Source organism: Gouania willdenowi, chromosome 1, assembly GCF_900634775.1.
Source record: "Gouania willdenowi chromosome 1, fGouWil2.1, whole genome shotgun sequence".
NCBI lineage: Eukaryota > Metazoa > Chordata > Actinopteri > Blenniiformes > Gobiesocidae > Gouania > Gouania willdenowi.
This window is the reverse complement of record NC_041044.1, coordinates 179,382-201,927: the sequence shown is the minus strand read 5'-3', so window position 1 is coordinate 201,927 and position 22,546 is coordinate 179,382. Positions and strand designations below refer to the sequence as shown.

Below are 22,546 nucleotides of genomic sequence, written 5' to 3'. Positions count from 1 at the left end.
AATTTGGTAGCGTACGTCGCACAAAGTATAAATGCAACATGCGTTGTTTCATGAGGATTCCGTGCGTCTTATTTCTGCGCAGCACGTTGATACGTCAAGCATAAAACAGCCTTTAGACAGTGACAAAAATGCTCATTCTCTGCGTGGTTGCTCTTGTTCCCTTCCTGGTTGCTTTAGTGGAGCAAGAAAACAGCCGTACCTGTCTAAACTCGTCTTTCTGACGGACCCAGACCAAAGAAGGCAGTTAGGAGGGATGAGGGTCTGTAATCTGTACTCTACACTACACCAGTACTTCACTCAGGAGGATTTAGTCAGTGGATCCACCATCAGACATGTTCAAAGTGGAGCGGATCCATCTCTCTTTCCCTGGAATAATTTTATGGCACCTCCGTAGAGAGAGTCTGCCTTCGAGAGGGCTCAAAAACGGCAGCTTGTCCTCTCACAACAAGCTAGCTATGCTAACGCTATGGAGGTGCTACGGCACATCCACCTACAGGTAAATAAGAATGTATCAGAATGTTAAAATATCATTTAAAAGTCTATAACATGCCTCTCTTTAAAATGATAAATAATAAACAACAGTCAGGTGGTATAAATGTAAGTGTTCCCACAGCTATGAATAATAACCATAACTCAGTAATAATCATGATATTAATAATAATGATAAATAAATATCCACTGACCTCATCCACGTTCTCGAAGGCGTTGATGACATCATAAGGCAGACATGACAGCAGATCAATAACGAACCAGGTCTTTACGTAGTTCATCCTGATGAGTTTAGGGTCAGACAGAACTTCTCCTGCTGGACCAACGAAGGTGGTGTGGAAGTTCAGGACAATGTCCACCAGGAAGATGACGTCTACGATGGAGTCCACCACCAGCCACGTCACATTGTTCTGCTTGGTCTTAAAGGACACGTTGTATGGAACCATGATGGCTGTGTAGAACGTCAGGATCAGGATCACCCAGTCCCATGTGGTCTTAAAGAGACAGTAGTGCAGAATGATGTGGGGCGGAGTCTTTGGAGTCTCCTGTTTGTACTGAGGCAAGATCTCAGAACCCAGCTGGAGAACCTACGGAGAACATATTGATAATCGATATAGTATTATTGATACATGTGTAATGTTTAGCATTGAGGTACTAGCTGCTACATGTTTAGTATTGAGGTGATAGCTCCTACATGTTAGTCGCTACATGTTAACATTGAGGTGCTAGCTGCTACATATTTAGCATTGAGGTGCTAGCTCCTACATGTTTAGCATTGATCTGTACATGTTAGCATTGAGGTGCTAGCTGCTACACGTTTAGCATTGAGGTGCTAGCTGCTACATGTTTAGCATAGAAAGCTTGATGTTTTGATCTATTTAAGTTTATATTAAGAAATAAATATGTTAAATTTATTTTTTTTAAGATTTTACTATTCAACAAATAAACATTTATTACCAAACAAACATTAAGTACTGATACTCATTCCCAGGTATTGTATCAGTTAGGGATTTAATGATTAATCGTAAGGCGGTAAAAAAATCAATTTATAGAGGTCACGGTTCATATCGATACTCAGACAATTGAATCTGAAATTTCAAACAGCAGAGGGCGCTATTTATTTTTCCTTCTTTTGTTTGAACTACGTCACTCACACGTGACATGAGCGTTGGCGCCAGGAGAGCACAACGGTTGGTTGTAGGCTAGCCTATCATTTACAGTCTGTGGAGCAAAACATTTAAATTCAGGAAGCCCCGCCCTGTTTGAAGTCGGAGGTGTGGAAACATTTTGGATTTCCCAAGACGGAAAATGAAAGAGGTGAGAAAGTAACGGACAAGACGAAACCTGTGTGCAAATATTGCAGGAACTACACAAATAGCACAACCAACATGATGCAGCATTTAACCCAACACCACAGTGAGAAGCTCCAGTCACCTCCTCTTGTTAAACTAACATTAAAAGGACAAACCACACTGATGGGACGCTTTGCAGACCCGCTCGTCCAAACGAGTGCAAGAGCCAAAGATTATGAGGTGCATTGGTGTTTTCATGGCTAAAGATATGAGGCCATTTTCTGTGGTTGAGAATGATAGATTTAGGCTTTTGATAAACACACTTGAGCCCAAATACCACATCCATCACGCCCACACTTCAGTCAGTGTGTGATGTCAGCGCTTTACAACCAAACTAAAATAAAGGTGCTCAGACACTCAGAGATGCCGCTAGCATAGCAATAACAACAGATGGTTGAACATCCAGGGCTACACAGAGTTATATCACCATCACAGCCCACGTAATCCAGTGGGAAATGGCTGATGTGTCCAAACACGCCCCCTTTTTCAAACACACACGAGGTGAACGTTGCTGAAGTGTTAACTCCTCCTTTTCTATAACTGTTATTTAATCCTATTTTATTGTGGAGGGAAGGGATGGGGGTGGAGCCAGTGGCCCTTCATCTGCAGCAGAACATTCTGTTGCGCACACAGACACAGCAGGAGATGAGCTGGCACAACCTCCTCCCTAGAAGACGGCCTTAGAAGACCTCCTGGGAGGGACTATCTCCAAAGTAGCACGTTCCACAATGGAATTGATGCAGAAATGTATAAATATAAAAATAAACGCCCATTCCCCTCACAAGCTGTCACTCAAGTGATGGAAAGAAAAAGCTCCACCCACCTCTGTCCCTAGTGAGACAGCAGAGACATTGTGAATAACCAGAGGTATCAGCTTCTCCATCAACATAGACATATGCTGATATTTCTTAAAAACAACATGAAATCCAAGGTCAGAAGGTCACAGAGAGGAAAGGGAGAAACAAGAGAGAGAGAATGAAAGCCATAGTTTATTTATATGATTTCTTTGATATGGGATTTGTTTTAAAGTCCAATTGTTCAGGCACAAAATACATTTTCAGAACTATTATGTAGTTTAGCATAGTTTATTGTAGAGCCAGAATTTAAATGAATAGACTTCTTCTTCATTTGTATTATTTCTTTATTAATTTCATTCAGGATTTCTTTTAAATTAAAATATATTGTTTTCAATAGTTTATCAAGGGATTCTTTTGACAATAAAAGAAAATATTACAGTATTTTCTAGTTTTTTTTAGGAATATTTTTCAGTCATCATTTGTCTACAGCCTCATTTGGTGAAATAAATCGTGAGAGAATCGTATCAGGAGTCGAGTAAATCGTTACATCCCTAATATCAGTTCAAATGTGAAAGGTTCTTATTTCTAATCCCGTTGATTCTATTTTTATTTCTTTAGGTACTATTAACTTCAGCTACTATACTGTAATCTGATTGGCTGAGCTGTTTATTAGCAGAAGAACGTTTAACCTTTGAAGTGTTTTTGTTTGAATATGTGAGTGAAATAAAAGAAGCAAAGATCAAACCTCTGCTAGTCGTGAATGTTTGTGGACATTCTCTCCTTTTTGGACCGTGGGAGCGAGCTGCTGTAGAACTCCTCGACTACTGGTCAGAGCTCGCGTTAGACGGGCTAGTTTACCCCAACCTGGCAACCAACCAATCACGGACAAGATCAGGGAATAGAAACATTATATATTAATAAATTCACCAAAGTAAAAGATCTCCTTGTTCCTTCATCCTGCTGAGCTGATGATGATGAAGATGATGATGATGCACACTGAAGGTTAGCCTTAGCATTGTCACACTGAAATCTAAAAAATGCTACAGATAAAATATTAGAAATATTAGAAAATAACAACACAGTATGTCAATAGAGCCAATGTTTACAGTACATCACGTATTTAATTAGAAAACAAATGACTAGAGATTTATAAAGTAGTGATGATGAGTAAACATGATACAGTCTATGGTCCAGCTCTACGTTCCTATCAGTGATAGGAATGGGATGGAGGGACTTTGTGTTAATAAAGTAGTTTAAAGTTGTAACATTTTAGGATAAAAACATAGAACCATAGAATATTCCTCATAGGTAACAAAGAGTAAAACCTTTAGAAGATTCGTCTTCGATTGGTTGTTTGAAGGCAGTGATGTCACTGAACGTACACAGAAACAGAACCACTTTGTCCTGCTCGTTCCTGATGGGAGCTATCTTTACGAAAAACCAAACTGGCAACCCTGCAGCAGTGAGAAACCAGAGAGTTAGAAACCATATAAATGTTTAATCTAAATACTAAATCTAAATGTTAAATTCAAATCTAAATACTAGATCTAAATGGTAAATCTAAATGTTAAATTGGTCACCATGTGTAAAGCTAAATGTTTATAAATGAAAGAAAGTGGATGGGTCAGTGCGTGTCAATCACAAGGCCCCGCCCACACCACTGACTGAGGCTCAGTGAGTGAGGAGAGGGGAGGAGTCAGAGACATGGTGGGATGGTTCCAAACTGCTGAAGTGTAAAGAGGGGTAATGACTGGTGTACGGCTGCACATTTAACACTTGGCTGGATTCACTGAGATCTGAAATAAAAGGTGGTAATCCAGTTGTTTCCCTAAATCCTTTAGTGACGTAGTTTCTTCACCTGCTGCGAGGAATTCACTAGATCACAGCAATCATTAGTGCACGAGCAGAACTGGTGCAGACCGCCCCATTTAAATGAGCGTTTTGCTCATTTAATGTGGAGACGTCAGCGCACACAAGCGCTGACATTTGAGGAAGTTAAATTTGAGACAGATGACTTATGTCTGCTGCACAAACATTTAATAATGTAGAAAACTAAAGAAACACAACAACTTTAAAACCTAATGATATTTTTCCTCTTCATTTTGTGGGTGCTCCGTTCGGTCCTGTAACTTTGCTCTGATCAGTGCATGAAAAATAGTCAGAATAGGACAGAAACCATCCTATTGATCTACTATTGATCTGAGTTAATACATCTACACAGTCTGTCAATCAGTCTGTATTATTTGAAGATGATCTACTGACCATCATCCAGCAGGTCTGAGCAGCGCTGTGTCAGCACACTCTCATATGTGACCATCAGTGATGATGCGTAAATTACACATCTGATCAGCTGATTCTGGCCTGACATCAACACGACACGAGACTTTGATGTTGAAACATGAACTGAAGGTAGGGATGTAACGATGAACCCTAACCCCAGTTAAAAATCGATTCATAGGTATCGCGACTGACATCGATACTTTGAAAATTGAATCGCAGTACTTTTTCAAAACAGCAGAGGGCGCTATATATTTATCCCTTCTCTTGTCCAGCAGTGTACCGGCATCGTTACATCCCTAACTGAAAGAGATCAGTGGAACAGTGAGTCTGAAGCTACATCCATCTGGAGCCTTTTTCCATGTCCGCTGTGTTTTCTATCCACATTTACTGCAGTGATGATCTCTGTGTGTGTGTCTGCACCTGCTCCTCAGTTTTGGTATTTTCTGGTACTAAAAATATCACCACAAACCATTCCAGAGTTCATGAATCGCTTTGCTCCCCCTGCATTCATTTATTTGCATTTCCTCCTCCTATATTTTTGCTCCCCCTGGGAGCTCCGCCTACTATACATATTCATTAGGGGGAAACGCACTAAATGGAATGAGGGTGCATTTGGAAGCGCGGCGGCGCACACCTGATTACCTGAGCTTTGTACTCCTTATTAGCAAGTGGAGTGACGTTTGCACACGTTTTAATAACACTACTTTGTATAATTTCTAAACATTTAGCTTTACACTTGGCGACTGATTCAACATTTAGATTCAACGTATAGATTCAATATTTAGATTTACATTTAGGTTTAGATTTAATATTTAGATTTAGATTTATTTCTCCTGTTTACACATTAACAATGATATATAACATGCTGTTTTAAATAAATTTGTCTCAAATGAAAGAAAAATGATCTAAATATGTGAGCTATGAAACAGTGAGTTTTTACATTCTTAAACAGTCCTATTGTGTGTGAAGACCTGAGACCTCATTTATAAACATGTGCCTAGATAAGCACGCTTCAGCTGGCGTACGCTAAAAAACGTTTTATAAAAGGTGTGCACGCTCGTCCCACGCCTGTTTCTGTTTTAAATCACAATCAACTTGGAAAGTTGTCGCACATGAGGAAACACCTTACTCCTTACGGTGCCTTTAAAAGGTCAGGCTCCACCCATACGGTGCCTATAAAGGGTCAGGTTCTGTCCATACGGCGCCTATAAAAGGTCAGGCTCCGCCCACACAGCACCTATAAAAGGTCAGGCTCCGCCCATATGGTGCCTATAAAGGGTCAGGTTCTGTCCATACGGTGCCTATAAAAGGTCAGGCTCCGCCCATACGGTGCCTATAAAAGGTCAGGCTCCGCCCACACAGCACCTATAAAAAGTCAGGGTCCACCCGTACGGTGCCTATAAAAGGTCAGGCTCCGCCCTTAATGAATATGATCTAATAGTAATTTGACGGTGGACCGAGGAGGAAAACGAACAAATAAAACCCATTTCTCTCAGTGTGAGGCATTAATGGTTGAGGTGGCCACACCCATCAGAGCGTAATGCGGTGACACTGTAAACATTAGGAACAATAGAAAGGAAGATGGTGTTGCGTTGCCTAAGAACGTCAGACGGTGACTGAGGTGAAAAATAAACAGTAGGAAGAACGTCTGTTCAACAGGTGGAGGAAAGGGGCGGAGCTTACCCTCACAGACAGAAAGCTGGAGGATCATTGGGGAACCCCTCTGTGTTATAACGGAGGTGGGGGGGACACAGATGCACTATATGAACTACAAACATGTGATTAAATTATATTTCCTTGCTTGAAATAATAAAAAAGAATAGGTAGTAAAACACCTTTGGAATGTTACATAAATTACAATATTTAATTTAATGTAAAACTCTGTTTTTCATCAGTCCCTGTTTAGTGGTGAGTGCAGGAGCTCCACTGCACCTCATCCTCACGGCGGGGGGGGGGGCATTGGTTGACCACAGAACAAATAGAGCCCTGCTATTGGTGACGGGTTAGTAACTGACCGTAACCTCCGGTTACCTATGGTAGCCTATGGTAACCCATGGTAACTTATGGTAACCTATGGTAACCCATGGTAACTTATGGTAACCTATGGTAACCTATGGCAACCTATGGTAACTTATGGTAACCTATGGTAGCTTATGGTAACCTATGGTAAACTATGGTAACTTATGGTAACTAATGGTAACCTATGGTAAACTATGGTAACCTATGGTAACCTATGGTAACCCATGGTAACTTATGGTAAAATATGGTAACCTATGGTAACCCATGGTAACATATGGTAACCTATGAAAACCTATGGTAACCTATGGTAACTAATGGTAACCTATGGTAACCTATGGTAACTTATGGTAACCTATGGTAAACTATGGTAACTTATGGTAACTTATGGTAAACTATGGTAACTTATGGTAACCTATGGTAACCTATGGTAACCTATAGCAACCTGTGGTAACTTATGGTAACCTATGGTAACTTATGGTAACCTATGGTAACTTATGGCAACCTATGGTAACTTATGGTAACCTATGGTAAACTATGGTAAACTATGGTAACTTATGGTAACTTATGGTAACATGGTAACCTATGGTAAACTATGGTAACTTATAGTAACTTATGGTAACCTATGGTAACCAATGGTAACCTATGGTAACCAATAGTAACTTCTGGTAACCTATGGTAACTTATGGTAACCTATGGTAAACTATGGTAACTTATGGTAACTTATGGTAACCTATGGTAACTTATGGTAACCTATGGTAACTTATGGTAACCTATGGTAACTTATGGTAACCTATGGTAACTTATGGCAACTTATGGTAACTTATGGTAACCTATGGTAACCTATGGTAAACTATGGTAACTTATGGTAACTTATGGTAACCTATGGTAAACTATGGTAACTTATGGTAACCTATGGTAAACTATGGTAACTTATGGTAACCTATGGTAAACTATGGTAACTTATGGTAACCTATGGTAACTTATGGCAACTTATGGAAACTTATGGTAACCTATGGTAAACTATGATAACTTAAGGTAACCTATGGTAAACTATGGTAACTTATGGTAACTTATGGTAACCTATGGTAACCTATGGTAACCTATGGTAACTTCTGGTAACCTATGGTAACCTATGATAACTTATGGTAACCTATGATAACCTATGGTGAACTATGGTAACTTATGGTAACTTATGGTAACCTATGGTAACCTATGGTAACCTATAGTAACTTATGGTAACTTATGGTAACCTATGGTAACCTATGGTAACCTATAGTAACTTATGGTAACTTATGGTAACCTATGGTAACTTATGGTAACCTATGGTAAACTATGGTAACTTATGGTAACTTATGGTAACCTATGGTAACCTATATTAACCTATGGTAACTTATGGTAACCTATGGTAACTTATGGTAACCTATGGTAACCTACGGTAACTTATGGTAACCTATGGTAACTTATGGTAACCTATGGAAACCTATAGTAACCTATGGTAACTTATGGAAACCTATGGTAACTTATGGTAACCTATGGTAAACTATGGTAACTTATGGTAACTTATGGTAACTTATGGTAACCTATGGTAACCTATGGTAACTTATGGTAACCTATGGTAACTTATGGTAACCTATGATAACCTATGGTAACTTATGGCAACCTATGGTAACCTATGGTAACCAATGGTAACTTATGGTAACCTATGGTAACCTATGGTAACCTATGGTAACCAATGGTAACTTATGGTAACCTATGGTAACCCATGGTAACTTATGGTAACCTATGGTAACCTATGGTAACCTATGGTAACTTATGGTAACCTATGGTAACTTATGGTAACCTATGGTAAACTATGGTAACTTATGGTAACTTATGGTAACCTATGGTAACCTATATTAACCTATGGTAACTTAAAGTAACCTATGGTAACCTACGGTAACTTATGGTAACCTATGGTAACTTATGGTAACCTATGATAACCTATGGTAACTTATGGCAACCTATGGTAACCTATGGTAACCAATGGTAACTTATGGTAACCTATGGTAACCTATGGAAACCTATAGTAACCTATGGTAACTTATGGTAACCTATGGTAACTTATGGTAACTTATGGTAACCTATGGTAAACTATGGTAACTTATGGTAACTTATGGTAACTTATGGTAACCTATGGTAACCTATGGTAACTTATGGTAACCTATGGTAACTTATGGTAACCTATGGTAACCCATGGTAACTTATGGTAACCTATGGTAACTTATGGTAACCTATGGTAACTTATGGTAACCTATGGTAACCTATGGTTATTCATGGTAACCTATGGTAACTTATGGTAACCTATGGTAAACTATGGTAACTTATGGTAACTTATGGTAACCTATGGTAACCCATGGTAACTTATGGTAACCTATGGTAACCCATGGTAACTTATGGTAACCTATGGTAACCTATGGTAACTTATGGTAACCTATGGTAACCTATGGTAACCTATAGTAACTTATGGTAACTTATGGTAACCTATGGTAAACTTTGGTAACTTATGGTAACTTATGGTAACCTATGGTAACCTATATTAACCTATGGTAACTTACGGTAACCTATGGTAACCTACGGTAACTTATGGTAACCTATGGTAACTTATGGTAACCTATGGAAACCCATGGTAACTTATGGTAACCTATGGTAACCTATGGTAACTTATGGTAACCTATATTAACCTATGGTAACTTATGGTAACCTATGGTAACTTATGGTAACCTATGGTAACTTATGGAAACCTATAGTAACCTATGGTAACTTATGGTAACCTATGGTAAACTATGGTAACTTATGGTAACTAATGGTAACTTATGGTAACCTATGGTAACCTATGGTAACTTATGGTAACTTATGGTAACTTATGGTAACCTATGGTAACTTATGGCAACTTATGGTAACTTATGGTAACCTATGGTAACCTATGGTAACCTATGGTAACTTATGGTAACTTATGGTAACCTATGGTAAACTATGGTAACTTATGGTAACCTATGGTAAACTATGGTAACTTATGGTAACTTATGGTAACCTATGGTAAACTATGGTAACTTATGGTAACCTATGGTAAACTATGGTAACTTATGGTAACTTATGGTAACCTATGGTAACTTATGGCAACTTATGGCAACTTATGGTAACTTATGGTAACCTATGGTAAACTATGGTAACTTATGGTAACTTATGGTAACCTATGGTAACCTATGGTAACCTATGGTAACTTCTGGTAACCTATGGTAACCTATGATAACTTATGGTAACCTATGATAACTTATGGTAACCTATGGTAACTTATGGTAACCTATGGTAACTTATGGTAACCTATGGTAACTTATGGTAACCTATGGTAACCTATGGTAACCTATAGTAACTTATGGTAACTTATGGTAACCTATGGTAACTTATGGTAACCTATGGTAAACTATGGTAACTTATGGTAACTTATGGTAACCTATGGTAACCTATATTAACCTATGGTAACTTATGGTAACCTATGGTAACTTATGGTAACCTATGGTAACCTACGGTAACTTATGGTAACCTATGGTAACTTATGGTAACCTATGGAAACCTATAGTAACCTATGGTAACTTATGGTAACCTATGGTAACTTATGGTAACCTATGGTAAACTATGGTAACTTATGGTAACTTATGGTAACTTATGGTAACCTATGGTAACCTATGGTAACTTATGGTAACCTATGGTAACTTATGGTAACCTATGGTAACTTATGGTAACCTATGGTAAACTATGGTAACTTATGGTAACTTATGGTAACTTATGGTAACCTATGGTAACCTATGGTAACTTATGGTAACCTATGGTAACTTATGGTAACCTATGATAACCTATGGTAACTTATGGCAACCTATGGTAACCTATGGTAACCAATGGTAACTTATGGTATCCTATGGTAACCTATGGTAACCTATGGTAACCAATGGTAACTTATGGTAACCTATGGTAACCCATGGTAACTTATGGTAACCTATGGTAACTTATGGTAACCTATGGTAACTTATGGTAACCTATGGTAACCTATGGTTATTTATGGTAACCTATGGTAACTTATGGTAACCTATGGTAAACTATGGTAAACTATGGTAACTTATGGTAACTTATGGTAACCTATGGTAACCCATGGTAACTTATGGTAACCTATGGTAACCTATGGTAACTTATGGTAACCTATGGTAACCTATGGTAACCTATAGTAACTTATGGTAACTTATGGTAACCTATGGTAACTTATGGTAACCTATGGTAAACTATGGTAACTTATGGTAACCTATGGTAACTTATATTAACCTATGGTAACTTATGGTAACCTATGGTAACCTACGGTAACTTATGGTAACCTATGGTAACTTATGGTAACCTATGGAAACCTATAGTAACCTATGGCAACTTATGGTAACCTATGGTAAACTATGGTAACTTATGGTAACTTATGGTAACTTATGGTAACCTATGGTAACCTATGGTAACTTATGGTAACCTATGGTAACTTATGGTAACCTATGGTAACCCATGGTAACTTATGGTAACCTATGGTAACCTATGGTAACTTATGGTAACCTATGGTAACTTATGGTAACCTATGATAACCTATGGTAACTTATGGCAACCTATGGTAACCTATGGTAACCAATGGTAACTTATGGTAACCTATGGTAACCCATGGTAACTTATGGTAACCTATGGTAACTTATGGTAACCTATGGTAACTTATGGTAACCTATGGTAACCTATGGTTATTTATGGTAACCTATGGTAACTTATGGTAACCTATGGTAACCTATGGTAACTTATGGTAACCTATGGTAACTTATGGTAACCTATGGTAACCCATGGTAACTTATGGTAACCTATGGTAACCTATGGTAACTTATGGTAACCTATGGTAACTTATGGTAACCTATGATAACCTATGGTAACTTATGGCAACCTATGGTAACCTATGGTAACCAATGGTAACTTATGGTAACCTATGGTAACCCATGGTAACTTATGGTAACTTATGGTAAACTATGGTAACCTATGGTAACCTATGGTAACTTATGGTAACCTATGGTAACTTATGGTAACCTATGGTAACCTATGGTTATTTATGGTAACCTATGGTAACTTATGGTAACCTATGGTAAACTATGGTAACTCATGGTAACTTATGGTAACCTATGGTAACCAATGGTAACCCATGGTAACTTATGGTAACCTATGGTAACTTATGGTAACCTATGTTAACTTATGGTAACCTATGGTAACCTATGGTAACCTATGGTAACCTATGGTCATTTATGGTAACCTATGGTAACTTATGGTAACCTATGGTAACTTATGGTAACCTACGGTAACCTATGGTAACCTATGGTAACCTATGGTCATTTATGGTAACCTATGGTAACTTATGGTAACCTATGGTAACTTATGGTAACCTACGGTAACCTATGGTAACCTATGGTAACTTATGGTAACCTATGGTAGCCTATGGTATCTTATGGTAACCTATGGTAACCTATGGTAACCAATGGTAACTTATGGTAACCTATGGTAACCCATGGTAATTTATGGTAACCTATGGTAAACTATGGTAACCTATGGTAACTTATGGTAACCTATGGTAACTTATGGTAACCTATGGTAACCTATGGTTATTTATGGTAACCTATGGTAACTTATGGTAACCTATGGTAAACTATGGTAACTTATGGTAACTTATGGTAACCTATGGTAACCAATGGTAACCCATTGTAACTTATGGTAACCTATGGTAACTTATGGTAACCTATGTTAACTTATGGTAACCTATGGTAACCTATGGTAATTTATGGTAACCTATGGTAACTTATGGTAACCTATGGTAACCTACGGTAACCTACGGTAACCTACGGTAACCTATGGTAACCTATGGTAACTTATGGTAACCTATGGCAACTTATGGTAACTTATGGTAACCTATGGTAAACTATGGTAACTTATGGTAACCTATGGTAAACTATGGTAACTTATGGTAAGTTATGGTAACCTATGGTAACCTATGGTAACTTCTGGTAACTGATGGTAACCTATGATAACTTATGGTAACCTATGATAACTTATGGTAACCTATGGTAACTTATGGTAACCTATGGTAACCTATGGTAACCTATAGTAACTTATGGTAACTTATGGTAACCTATGGTAACTTATGGTAACCTATGGTAAACTATGGTAACTTATGGTAACTTATGGTAACCTATGGTAACCTATATTAACCTATGGTAACTTATGGTAACCTATGGTAACTTATGGTAACCTATGGTAAACTACGGTAACTTATGGTAACCTATGGTAACTTATGGTAACCTATGGAAACCTATAGTAACCTATGGTAACTTATGGTAACCTATGGTAACTTATGGTAACCTATGGTAAACTATGGTAACTTATGGTAACCTATGGTAGCCTATGGTATCTTATGGTAACCTATGGTAACCTATGGTAACCAATGGTAACTTATGGTAACCTATGGTAACCCATGGTAATTTATGGTAACCTATGGTAAACTATGGTAACCTATGGTAACTTATGGTAACCTATGGTAACTTATGGTAACCTATGGTAACCTATGGTTATTTATGGTAACCTATGGTAACTTATGGTAACCTATGGTAAACTATGGTAACTTATGGTAACTTATGGTAACCTATGGTAACCAATGGTAACCCATTGTAACTTATGGTAACCTATGGTAACTTATGGTAACCTATGTTAACTTATGGTAACCTATGGTAACCTATGGTAATTTATGGTAACCTATGGTAACTTATGGTAACCTATGGTAACCTATGGTAACCTACGGTAACCTACGGTAACCTACGGTAACCTATGGTAACCTATGGTAACTTATGGTAACCTATGGCAACTTATGGTAACTTATGGTAACCTATGGTAAACTATGGTAACTTATGGTAACCTATGGTAAACTATGGTAACTTATGGTAAGTTATGGTAACCTATGGTAACCTATGGTAACTTCTGGTAACTGATGGTAACCTATGATAACTTATGGTAACCTATGATAACTTATGGTAACCTATGGTAACTTATGGTAACCTATGGTAACCTATGGTAACCTATAGTAACTTATGGTAACTTATGGTAACCTATGGTAACTTATGGTAACCTATGGTAAACTATGGTAACTTATGGTAACTTATGGTAACCTATGGTAACCTATATTAACCTATGGTAACTTATGGTAACCTATGGTAACTTATGGTAACCTATGGTAAACTAAGGTAACTTATGGTAACCTATGGTAACTTATGGTAACCTATGGAAACCTATAGTAACCTATGGTAACTTATGGTAACCTATGGTAACTTATGGTAACCTATGGTAAACTATGGTAACTTATGGTAACTTATAGTAACCTATGGTAACCTATGGTAACTTATGGTAACCTATGGTAACCCATGGTAAGTTATGGTAACCTATGGTAACCTATGGTAACTTATGGTAACCTATGGTAACTTATGGTAACCTATGATAACCTATGGTAACTTTTGGCAACCTATGGTAACCTATGGTAAACTATGGTAACTTATGGCAACCTATGGTAACCTATGGTAACCAATGGTAACTTATGGAAACCTATGGTAACCCATGGTAACTTATGGTAACCTATGGTAACTTATGGTAACCTATGGTAACTTATCAGAATCAGAATCAGAATCTTTATTGACCAGGTACAGTTTAGAACAATACGAGGAATTTGACTAGGTAGTTGCAGTGAAAGGAGACACATCAACACACCGGAGCAGCCATTTGCGGCGCCCACATCTTTAGGTGAAAAAGGGATCAATAACAGGAGGAGAGGAGGGGTGAGGGGAAAAAAAACTGCCAGTTTGAAACTGATTTCCCTAAACAGAGAAAACAGTGTGAAACCAGGAAAAAAACCGCCTCTGCAGACATAAATGTAAGCATGACACAGTCAAACAACTCGAGACAAAGTATGTAGGAAGGGTTGGGTGGGAGGTTGGCTGGGGGAGGGGGTCAGGTGGGAAGAACAACAGGAGTCCAGCCGTTTGGGGACATGGGCGTGCTGCCAGTCGGCGCTGCAACCACGCCTCCATGCAGCTGCGGTTGGGAGGTGGGGAAAGATGGCCGACGAGGCATTTGAAGTTGAAGACCTGTAGCTGCGTTACTGACAACCAGATGACGTGTGGAAAAGTTCAGCATCAACAGTTCCAGGAGGAATGTAGGGAAGGAGCGGGGGGAGGGAGTGGGGGTAAGAGCCGCCGTCTGCAGAAACTTCCTGGTGATAAGAGTTGAGACAACCTTGGCTTTAGCCTTGGCTGGCTGGGGAGCCGAAAGGGAGATAAGCAATGTGATTTGATACAGGCTATGTTAATTTCCAATAGCCTTCTGTCCTGGGTCTCTCTGCTGTAATCCAATGAGTGGCCTAGTTTCCACTTCCAAGCCTGGTCTCCAACTTCTCCCAGTTGTTATCCATAACGCGTAGACGATCCAAAAGCAGCTCTTGCTTGCTTTTGATATCGATCAACACATGAGTCTGAGTGTTCAGAGCCCTGCTACATCCTTCAGAAATCACTGGCAGCTTTTCCAAAACAGTCACCAGCGTAGTACGGACTTTTCGATAGATTAGGAAGCCACCAGCTCCGATCAGCAGCATGCCTACTATCATTATTCCAATCATGTAGATGTCCTCCACGTCTTCCACGGAAAGGATGGACAGACACACAACTCGCCACTTGTTCCAAGGGTCAAGTGTGTATCCAGCCGCAAACGTCCCGCTTGGACATGCGGGGTCACCACCCCTGGTTCTTTGCGTCGAAAAAATCTGATCGATAGCACTGAGAGACCAACTAATTAGTTCCATTATTCCGGTTTTGGATGAGTTGCAGAGAGAGGCTCTTGTTAGGCTCACAGGACCAGACAAAGCAGCAGCAGGGAGAGATAAGAAAGGAAGGGAGGGAGAAACAGAGAGTGCGACTGACCTCGTCGAGAGAAGCAGGTAACCATAGGTTACCATGGTAACCTATGGTAACCTATGGTTATTTATGGTAACCTATGGTAACTTATGGTAACCTATGGTAAACTATGGTAACTTATGGTAACTTATGGTAACCTATGGTAACCCATGGTAACTTATGGTAACCTATGGTAACCCATGGTAACTTATGGTAACCTATGGTAACTTATGGTAACCTATGGTAACTTATGGTAACCTATGGTAACCCATGGTAACTTATGGTAACCTATGGTAACCTATGGTAACTTATGGTAACCTATGGTAACTTACGGTAACCTATGATAACCTATGGTAACTTATGGCAACCTATGGTAACCTATGGTAACCAATGGTAACTTATGGTAACCTATGGTAACTTATGGTAACCTATGGTAACCTATGGTAACCTATGGTTATTTATGGTAACCTATGGTAACTTATGGTAACCTATGGTAAACTATGGTAACTTATGGTAACTTATGGTAACCTATGGTAACCAATGGTAACCCATGGTAACTTATGGTAACCTATGGTAACTTATGGTAACCTATGTTAACTTATGGTAACTTATGGTAACCTATGGTAACTTATGGTAACCTATGGTAAACTATGGTAACTTATGGTAACTTATGGTAACCTATGGTAACCTTTATTAACCTATGGTAACTTATGGTAACCTATGGTAACTTATGGTAACCTATGGTAAACTACGGTAACTTATGGTAACCTATGGTAACTTATGGTAACCTATGGTAACTTATGGTAACCTATGGAAACCTATAGTAACCTATGGTAACTTATGGTAACCTATGGTAACCTATGGTAACTTATGGTAACCTATGGTAACTTATGGTAACTTATGGTAACTTATAGTAACCTATGGTAACCTATGGTAACTTATGGTAACCTATGGTAACTTATGGTAACCTATGGTAACCCATGGTAACCCATGGTAACTTATGGTAACCTATGGTAACCTATGGTAACTTATGGTAACCTATGGTAACTTATGGTAACTTATGATAACCTATGGTAACTTATGGCAACCTATGGTAACCTATGGTAACCAATGGTAACTTATGGTAACCTATGGTAACCCATGGTAACTTATGGTAACCTATGGTAACTTATGGTAACCTATGGTAACCTATGGTTATTTATGGTAACCTTTGGTAACTTATGGTAACCTATGGTAAACTATGGTAACTTATGGTAACTTATGGTAACCTATGGTAACCCATGGTAACTTATGGTAACCTATGGTAACCCATGGTAACTTATGGTAACCTATGGTAACCTATGGTAACTTATGGTAACCTATGGTAACCTATGGTAACCCATGGTAACTTATGGTAACCTATGGTAACCTATGGTAACTTATGGTAACCTATGGTAACTTATGGTCACCTATGATAACCTATGGTAACTTATGGCAACCTATGGTAACCTATGGTAACCAATGGTAACTTATGGTAACCTATGGTAACTTATGGTAACTTATGGTAACCTATGGTTATTTATGGTAACCTATGGTAACTTATGGTAACCTATGGTAAACTATGGTAACTTATGGTAACCTATGGTAACTTATGGTAACCTATGGTCACCTATGGTAACTTATAGTAACCTATGGTAACTTATGGTAACCTATGGTAACCTATGGTCATTTATGGTAACCTATGGTAACTTATGGTAACCTATGGTAATTTATGGTAACCTATGGTAACTTATGGTAACCTATGGTAACCTACGGTAACCTATGGTAACCTATGGTAACTTATGGTAACCTATGGTAACTTATGGTAACTTATGGTAACCTATGGTAACCTATGGTAACTTATGGTAACTTATGGTAACTTATAGTAACCTATGGTAACCTATGGTAATTTATGGTAACCTATGGTAACTTATGGTAACCTATGGTAACCTACGGTAACCTATGGTAACCTATGGTAACTTATGGTAACCTATGGTAACTTATGGTAACTTATAATAATAATAATAATAATAATAATAATAATAATAATAATAATAATAATAATAATAAAGCATTGGATTTTATATAGAGCTTCATCATAGACACTCAAAGTTGCTTTACAGAATTAAGGCATTATTATTTCACTCCTATGGCAACCTACAGTAACTGAATGTATGAGACAAACAACTCTACGTCTCATCTTATCTACTATCAGAAGGATCTCCAACACTCTATTTGCTACTCACGGTTCTTCTTGTACATGAGAATCTCAAAGGAGTTGATCTCATAGTTCTCAAAGGTGTGTCGGACGTTCTCCGTGGTGTCCTTGTCCGTCAGTTCTCCATACATGAAGCTAAGGAGGAAACAACATGTTCTACTGGACGCTCTGGTCCATCAGTAGTGTGTGATGATGATGATGATGATGATGATGATGATGATGATGATGATGATGATGATGGTGATGGTGATGGTGATAATGATAATGATGATGATGATGATGATGATGATGATGATGATGATGATGATGATGATGATGATGATGATGATGATGGTGATGATGATGATGATGATGATGATGATGATGGTGATGGTGATGGTGATGATGATGATGATAATGATAATGATGATGATGGTGATGATGATAATGATGATGATGATGATGATGATGATGATGATGATGGTGATGATGATGATGATGATGATGATGATGATGATGATGATGATGATGATGATGATGATGATGGTGATGATGATGATGATGATGATGATGATGATGATGATGATGGTGATGGTGATGATGATAATGATGATGATGATGATGATGATGATGATGATGATGATGATGATGATGTACCTGCAGGTGCTGCTCTTCTGCATCACCTCCGCTCTGTGGAACCCACATAGTTTACAGAATCCATCGTTACTGTAGACGATGGGCCAGTCCACGATCTGAGCGTTCCCCAGGACAAAGTTGGTATCTGACAACAGGAAGTAGATGTTTAGCTCCACCCCCACGCTGTGTGGGTGTTACTATACTGTACATGCATATGTATGAATATTAACTTGGTTAACTTAGTGAGTTGTAATCATGATTCATAGTCCAGATATGTATTCCATAAAGAAGGTTAACAAACTCTGAGTTTATCCATAAACTCTAGGTCAACATACCCTCCATGGTAAACTCTGTGTATCTGATTCATTACAGCTGGTATGAAGTGGATCAATCAACTCTGAGTATGTAAACCTTGGGTTACTGACGTGCACGCGCGCGATAAAAAGCCATCATCAATGGATCAAAGAATACTCAAACTGCCATGACAACCAAACAGAAGATAGTGATTTATTCACCCTGATGGTGAAATAAGTCGGTGTTTGATGAATATGATCCTGTTCTAAAGATGTGTTCAGTCTTCAGTGATTATAGTGATTAAATCACCTGTAATTAATAACACTTTATGGTCACTTCATCACTTTATCTCTTCAGTGACGTGACGAGTGGTGAATAATAATAATAAATGTGTCTGAGGAGACGTGTCAGCATCATAGGATGTCTGTATAGAGAGTCCTCCTGTTACACTGGATATAAACACAGTGACTGATGCTTCATATCTAATCATTTATATGGATTTTAATGTAATATTATCACCAGATTTATCTCTACGTCATAAAATATGTCATCGCTTTCAAGAGCAGCGTCACACTTCACTGTGACATCATATCTTCAAAGATGTATGATCTACAGATTTAACTGTATAATAATATAAAACAATAAAAGTGTATTAATTTAAATGATCATCTCCTCCTTTATATTATCTACAGGTTTGTATTCAGTGAACTTTACTACAGACGTCAGTAGATGTTTTAATGTAGATCAACCTCTCAGTGTGTTTCACTAATGATCTACATCTACAATGTTAGAAAGAAAACTACTGTTATCACAAAAACAACAAAAAAAAAACATAAATCAACACAACATTATTAATGATGTGAACACGTCTGTGGTGTGTGATGTCACTAATGTGTTTCAGAGAAAAGGGTTAAGGTTTATTAAAGTGTTCAGGTGGGCGGAGCCAGGTAGAAACCCAGGGTTTATTTAATGAAACCTGTCAGTGACCAGGTTTAGTTCATGGACAATGTTACCATGGTAACAGACTCAGAGTTTGAACATAACCAGCTTTATAGAATAAACCTCAGCTTCTGTCTGATGGAGAATGTTTGGTTAGCTGAAGCTAACGCACACATATCAGACTATAGCAGGATGTATTGATCCAGTATATATTGATCAAGGATATATTGATCTAGGATATACAGATCCAGCTTTGAAGTACAGGCCCCTAAAACTTTTCTATAATATAACTGTTATTCATAAAATAATAAAACAGCACAAACCTAAGCCAGGTTTAGAGATACTGGATCTACTAAACCTTCCAGATCATCTTTAGGATTAAACTCAAACATTCATCAGCTCATTCACACAAAAGTCACCAAAATAAAAGCTGTGACCAACGTCAGTGTGAGCTGCTCTGAGTTTATCTTTAATAATTTTATAACTTTCTCCTTTTCATTCACTACAAGGTCATCATGTTTAATAAAGATATGAGCAGCAATGAAAAGATGAACAGAACAGCTAACCTCATGTTAATAATAATAATAATAATAATAATAATAATAATAATATTGATAATACAAACATTATTATTATTATTATTATTATTATTATTATTATTATTAACAACAACAACAACAGCAACAATAATGGTAATAAAAACAATAATAATAATAATAATAATAATAATATTAATAATAATGTAATAATAATAATAATAATAACAACAATAATAATAATAATAATAATAATAATAATAATAATAATAATAATAATAATGATAATAATAATAATACAAACATTATTATTATTATTATTATTAACAACAACAACAACAACAATAATGGTAATAAAAACAATAATAATAATAATAATAATAATAATAATAATAATAATAATAATAATAATAATAATATTAATGATAATAATAATAATACAAACATTATTATTATGATTATTATTATTATTATTATTATTAACAACAACAACAACAATAATGGTAATAAAAACAATAATAATAATAATAATAATAATAATAATAATAATAATAATAATAACAATAATAACAATAACAATAATAGTAATAATAATAATAATAATATAATAATAATAATAATAATATAATAATAATAATAATAATAATAATAATAATAATAACAATAATAATAATAATAATAATAATAATAACAATAACAACAATAACAATAACAATAATAATAACAATAATAATAATAGTAATAATAATAATAACAATAATCTCACACGTGAGGCTGATCCACGGTACAGAGAGAGAGTGTGTGTGTGTGTGTGTGTGTGTGTGTGTGTGTGTGTGTGTGCGTGTGTGTGTGTGTGTGTGTGCGTGTGTGTGTGTGTGTGCGTGTGTGTGTGTGTGTGCGTGTGTGTGTGTGTCACTAACCGTTAGATCGTCGGACTATGTTCTCCAGGAAGGTGTTCTGAGGGGCCACGAGCCCCCGGCGTCCTCCCGCCATCCTACAGACCGACTACAGGCATCCATCCACCGGTAGAGACCGACCACAGGCATCCATCCCCTCATCCATCCCCTCATCCATCCACTGACACAGTCTGACTGAGACTGCAGCACCTCTGCTGCTGCTGCTCAGTCCCCCCCCCCCCCCCCCCCCCCCCCCCCCCCCCCCCCCCCCCCCCCCCGAAGGAAAACGGGAAACAAGTGTAGGATTTTGAATAGAATATCTGTTACCATAGATGATAATAATATGTATGTATAGTTTTATCAATTCAATTTATTTATATAGAGCAATTTACAACAAAGTCATGTCAGACAAAGTATAGAGTCCATAGTAATAAAGAATATGATCTCTCTGGGTTCCTCCTGTAATGCCTCGTTCTAATGTTAATGTTTATTTTAATCCCTTAACAGTTTAACTACAAACAAAATCTATCATTAAAAATGACTCATATTGTTACACTTTATGCTAATAATTGTGTTTAGTATAAACATGTGTCAGTAGATCATTAGAACTAGTCCTAGTGTCAGGGTTTGTTGTTGTTATTTATCTTTATAAGTTATTCTGTTGTTTATTCTGTGTGAGTCTCATCATGTGTTTAACTCTTGTCTGTGTTTCAGGTGTTCCTGTTTGTGGCTCCACCCCCCAGTGATGTCTGTGTTTCAGGTGTTCCTGTTTGTGGCTCCACCCCCCAGTGATGTCTGTGTTTCAGGTGTTCCTGTTTGTGGCTCCACCCCCCAGTGATGTCTGTGTTTCAGGTGTTCCTGTTTGTGGCTCCACCCCCCAGTGATGTCTGTGTTTCAGGTGTTCCTGTTTGTGGCTCCACCCCCCAGTGATGTCTGTGTTTCAGGTGTTCCTGTTTGTGGCTCCACCCCCCAGTGATGTCTGTGTTTCAGGTGTTCCTGTTTGTGGCTCCACCCCCCAGTGATGTCTGTGTTTCAGGTGTTCCTGTTTGTGGCTCCACCCCCCAGTGATGTCT

General features: G+C 37.8%; 1 protein-coding gene across 1 annotated transcript; it reads right to left on the bottom strand.

The window, feature by feature from the left end:
- Window positions 1-475: 475 nt before the first annotated feature.
- LOC114470993 (potassium voltage-gated channel subfamily H member 1-like) lies at window positions 476-21,635 on the bottom strand. The gene is made up of 7 exons (XM_028459465.1): window positions 21,498-21,635; window positions 18,830-18,953; window positions 18,222-18,328; window positions 3,964-4,092; window positions 3,384-3,502; window positions 684-1,076; window positions 476-490 (listed from the first exon to the last, which is right to left on the bottom strand). Exons 1-7 carry the CDS (start codon window positions 21,568-21,570, stop codon window positions 476-478), a joined length of 960 nt encoding a protein of 319 aa, XP_028315266.1. The 5' UTR covers window positions 21,571-21,635.
- Between the last annotated feature and the right edge of the window lie 911 nt (window positions 21,636-22,546).

Coding starts and splice junctions, on each gene's coding strand:
- LOC114470993 (XM_028459465.1), bottom strand. CDS start 21,570: ATGGCGGGAGGACGCCGGGGGCTCGTGGCCCCTCAGAACACCTTCCTG. Junction 18,954..21,497: donor CATAGTCCGACGATCTAACG/GTTAGTGACACA, acceptor TCCTGTTGTCAG/ATACCAACTTTGTCCTGGGG. Junction 18,329..18,829: donor CAGAAGAGCAGCACCTGCAG/GTACATCATCAT, acceptor TTTCCTCCTTAG/CTTCATGTATGGAGAACTGA.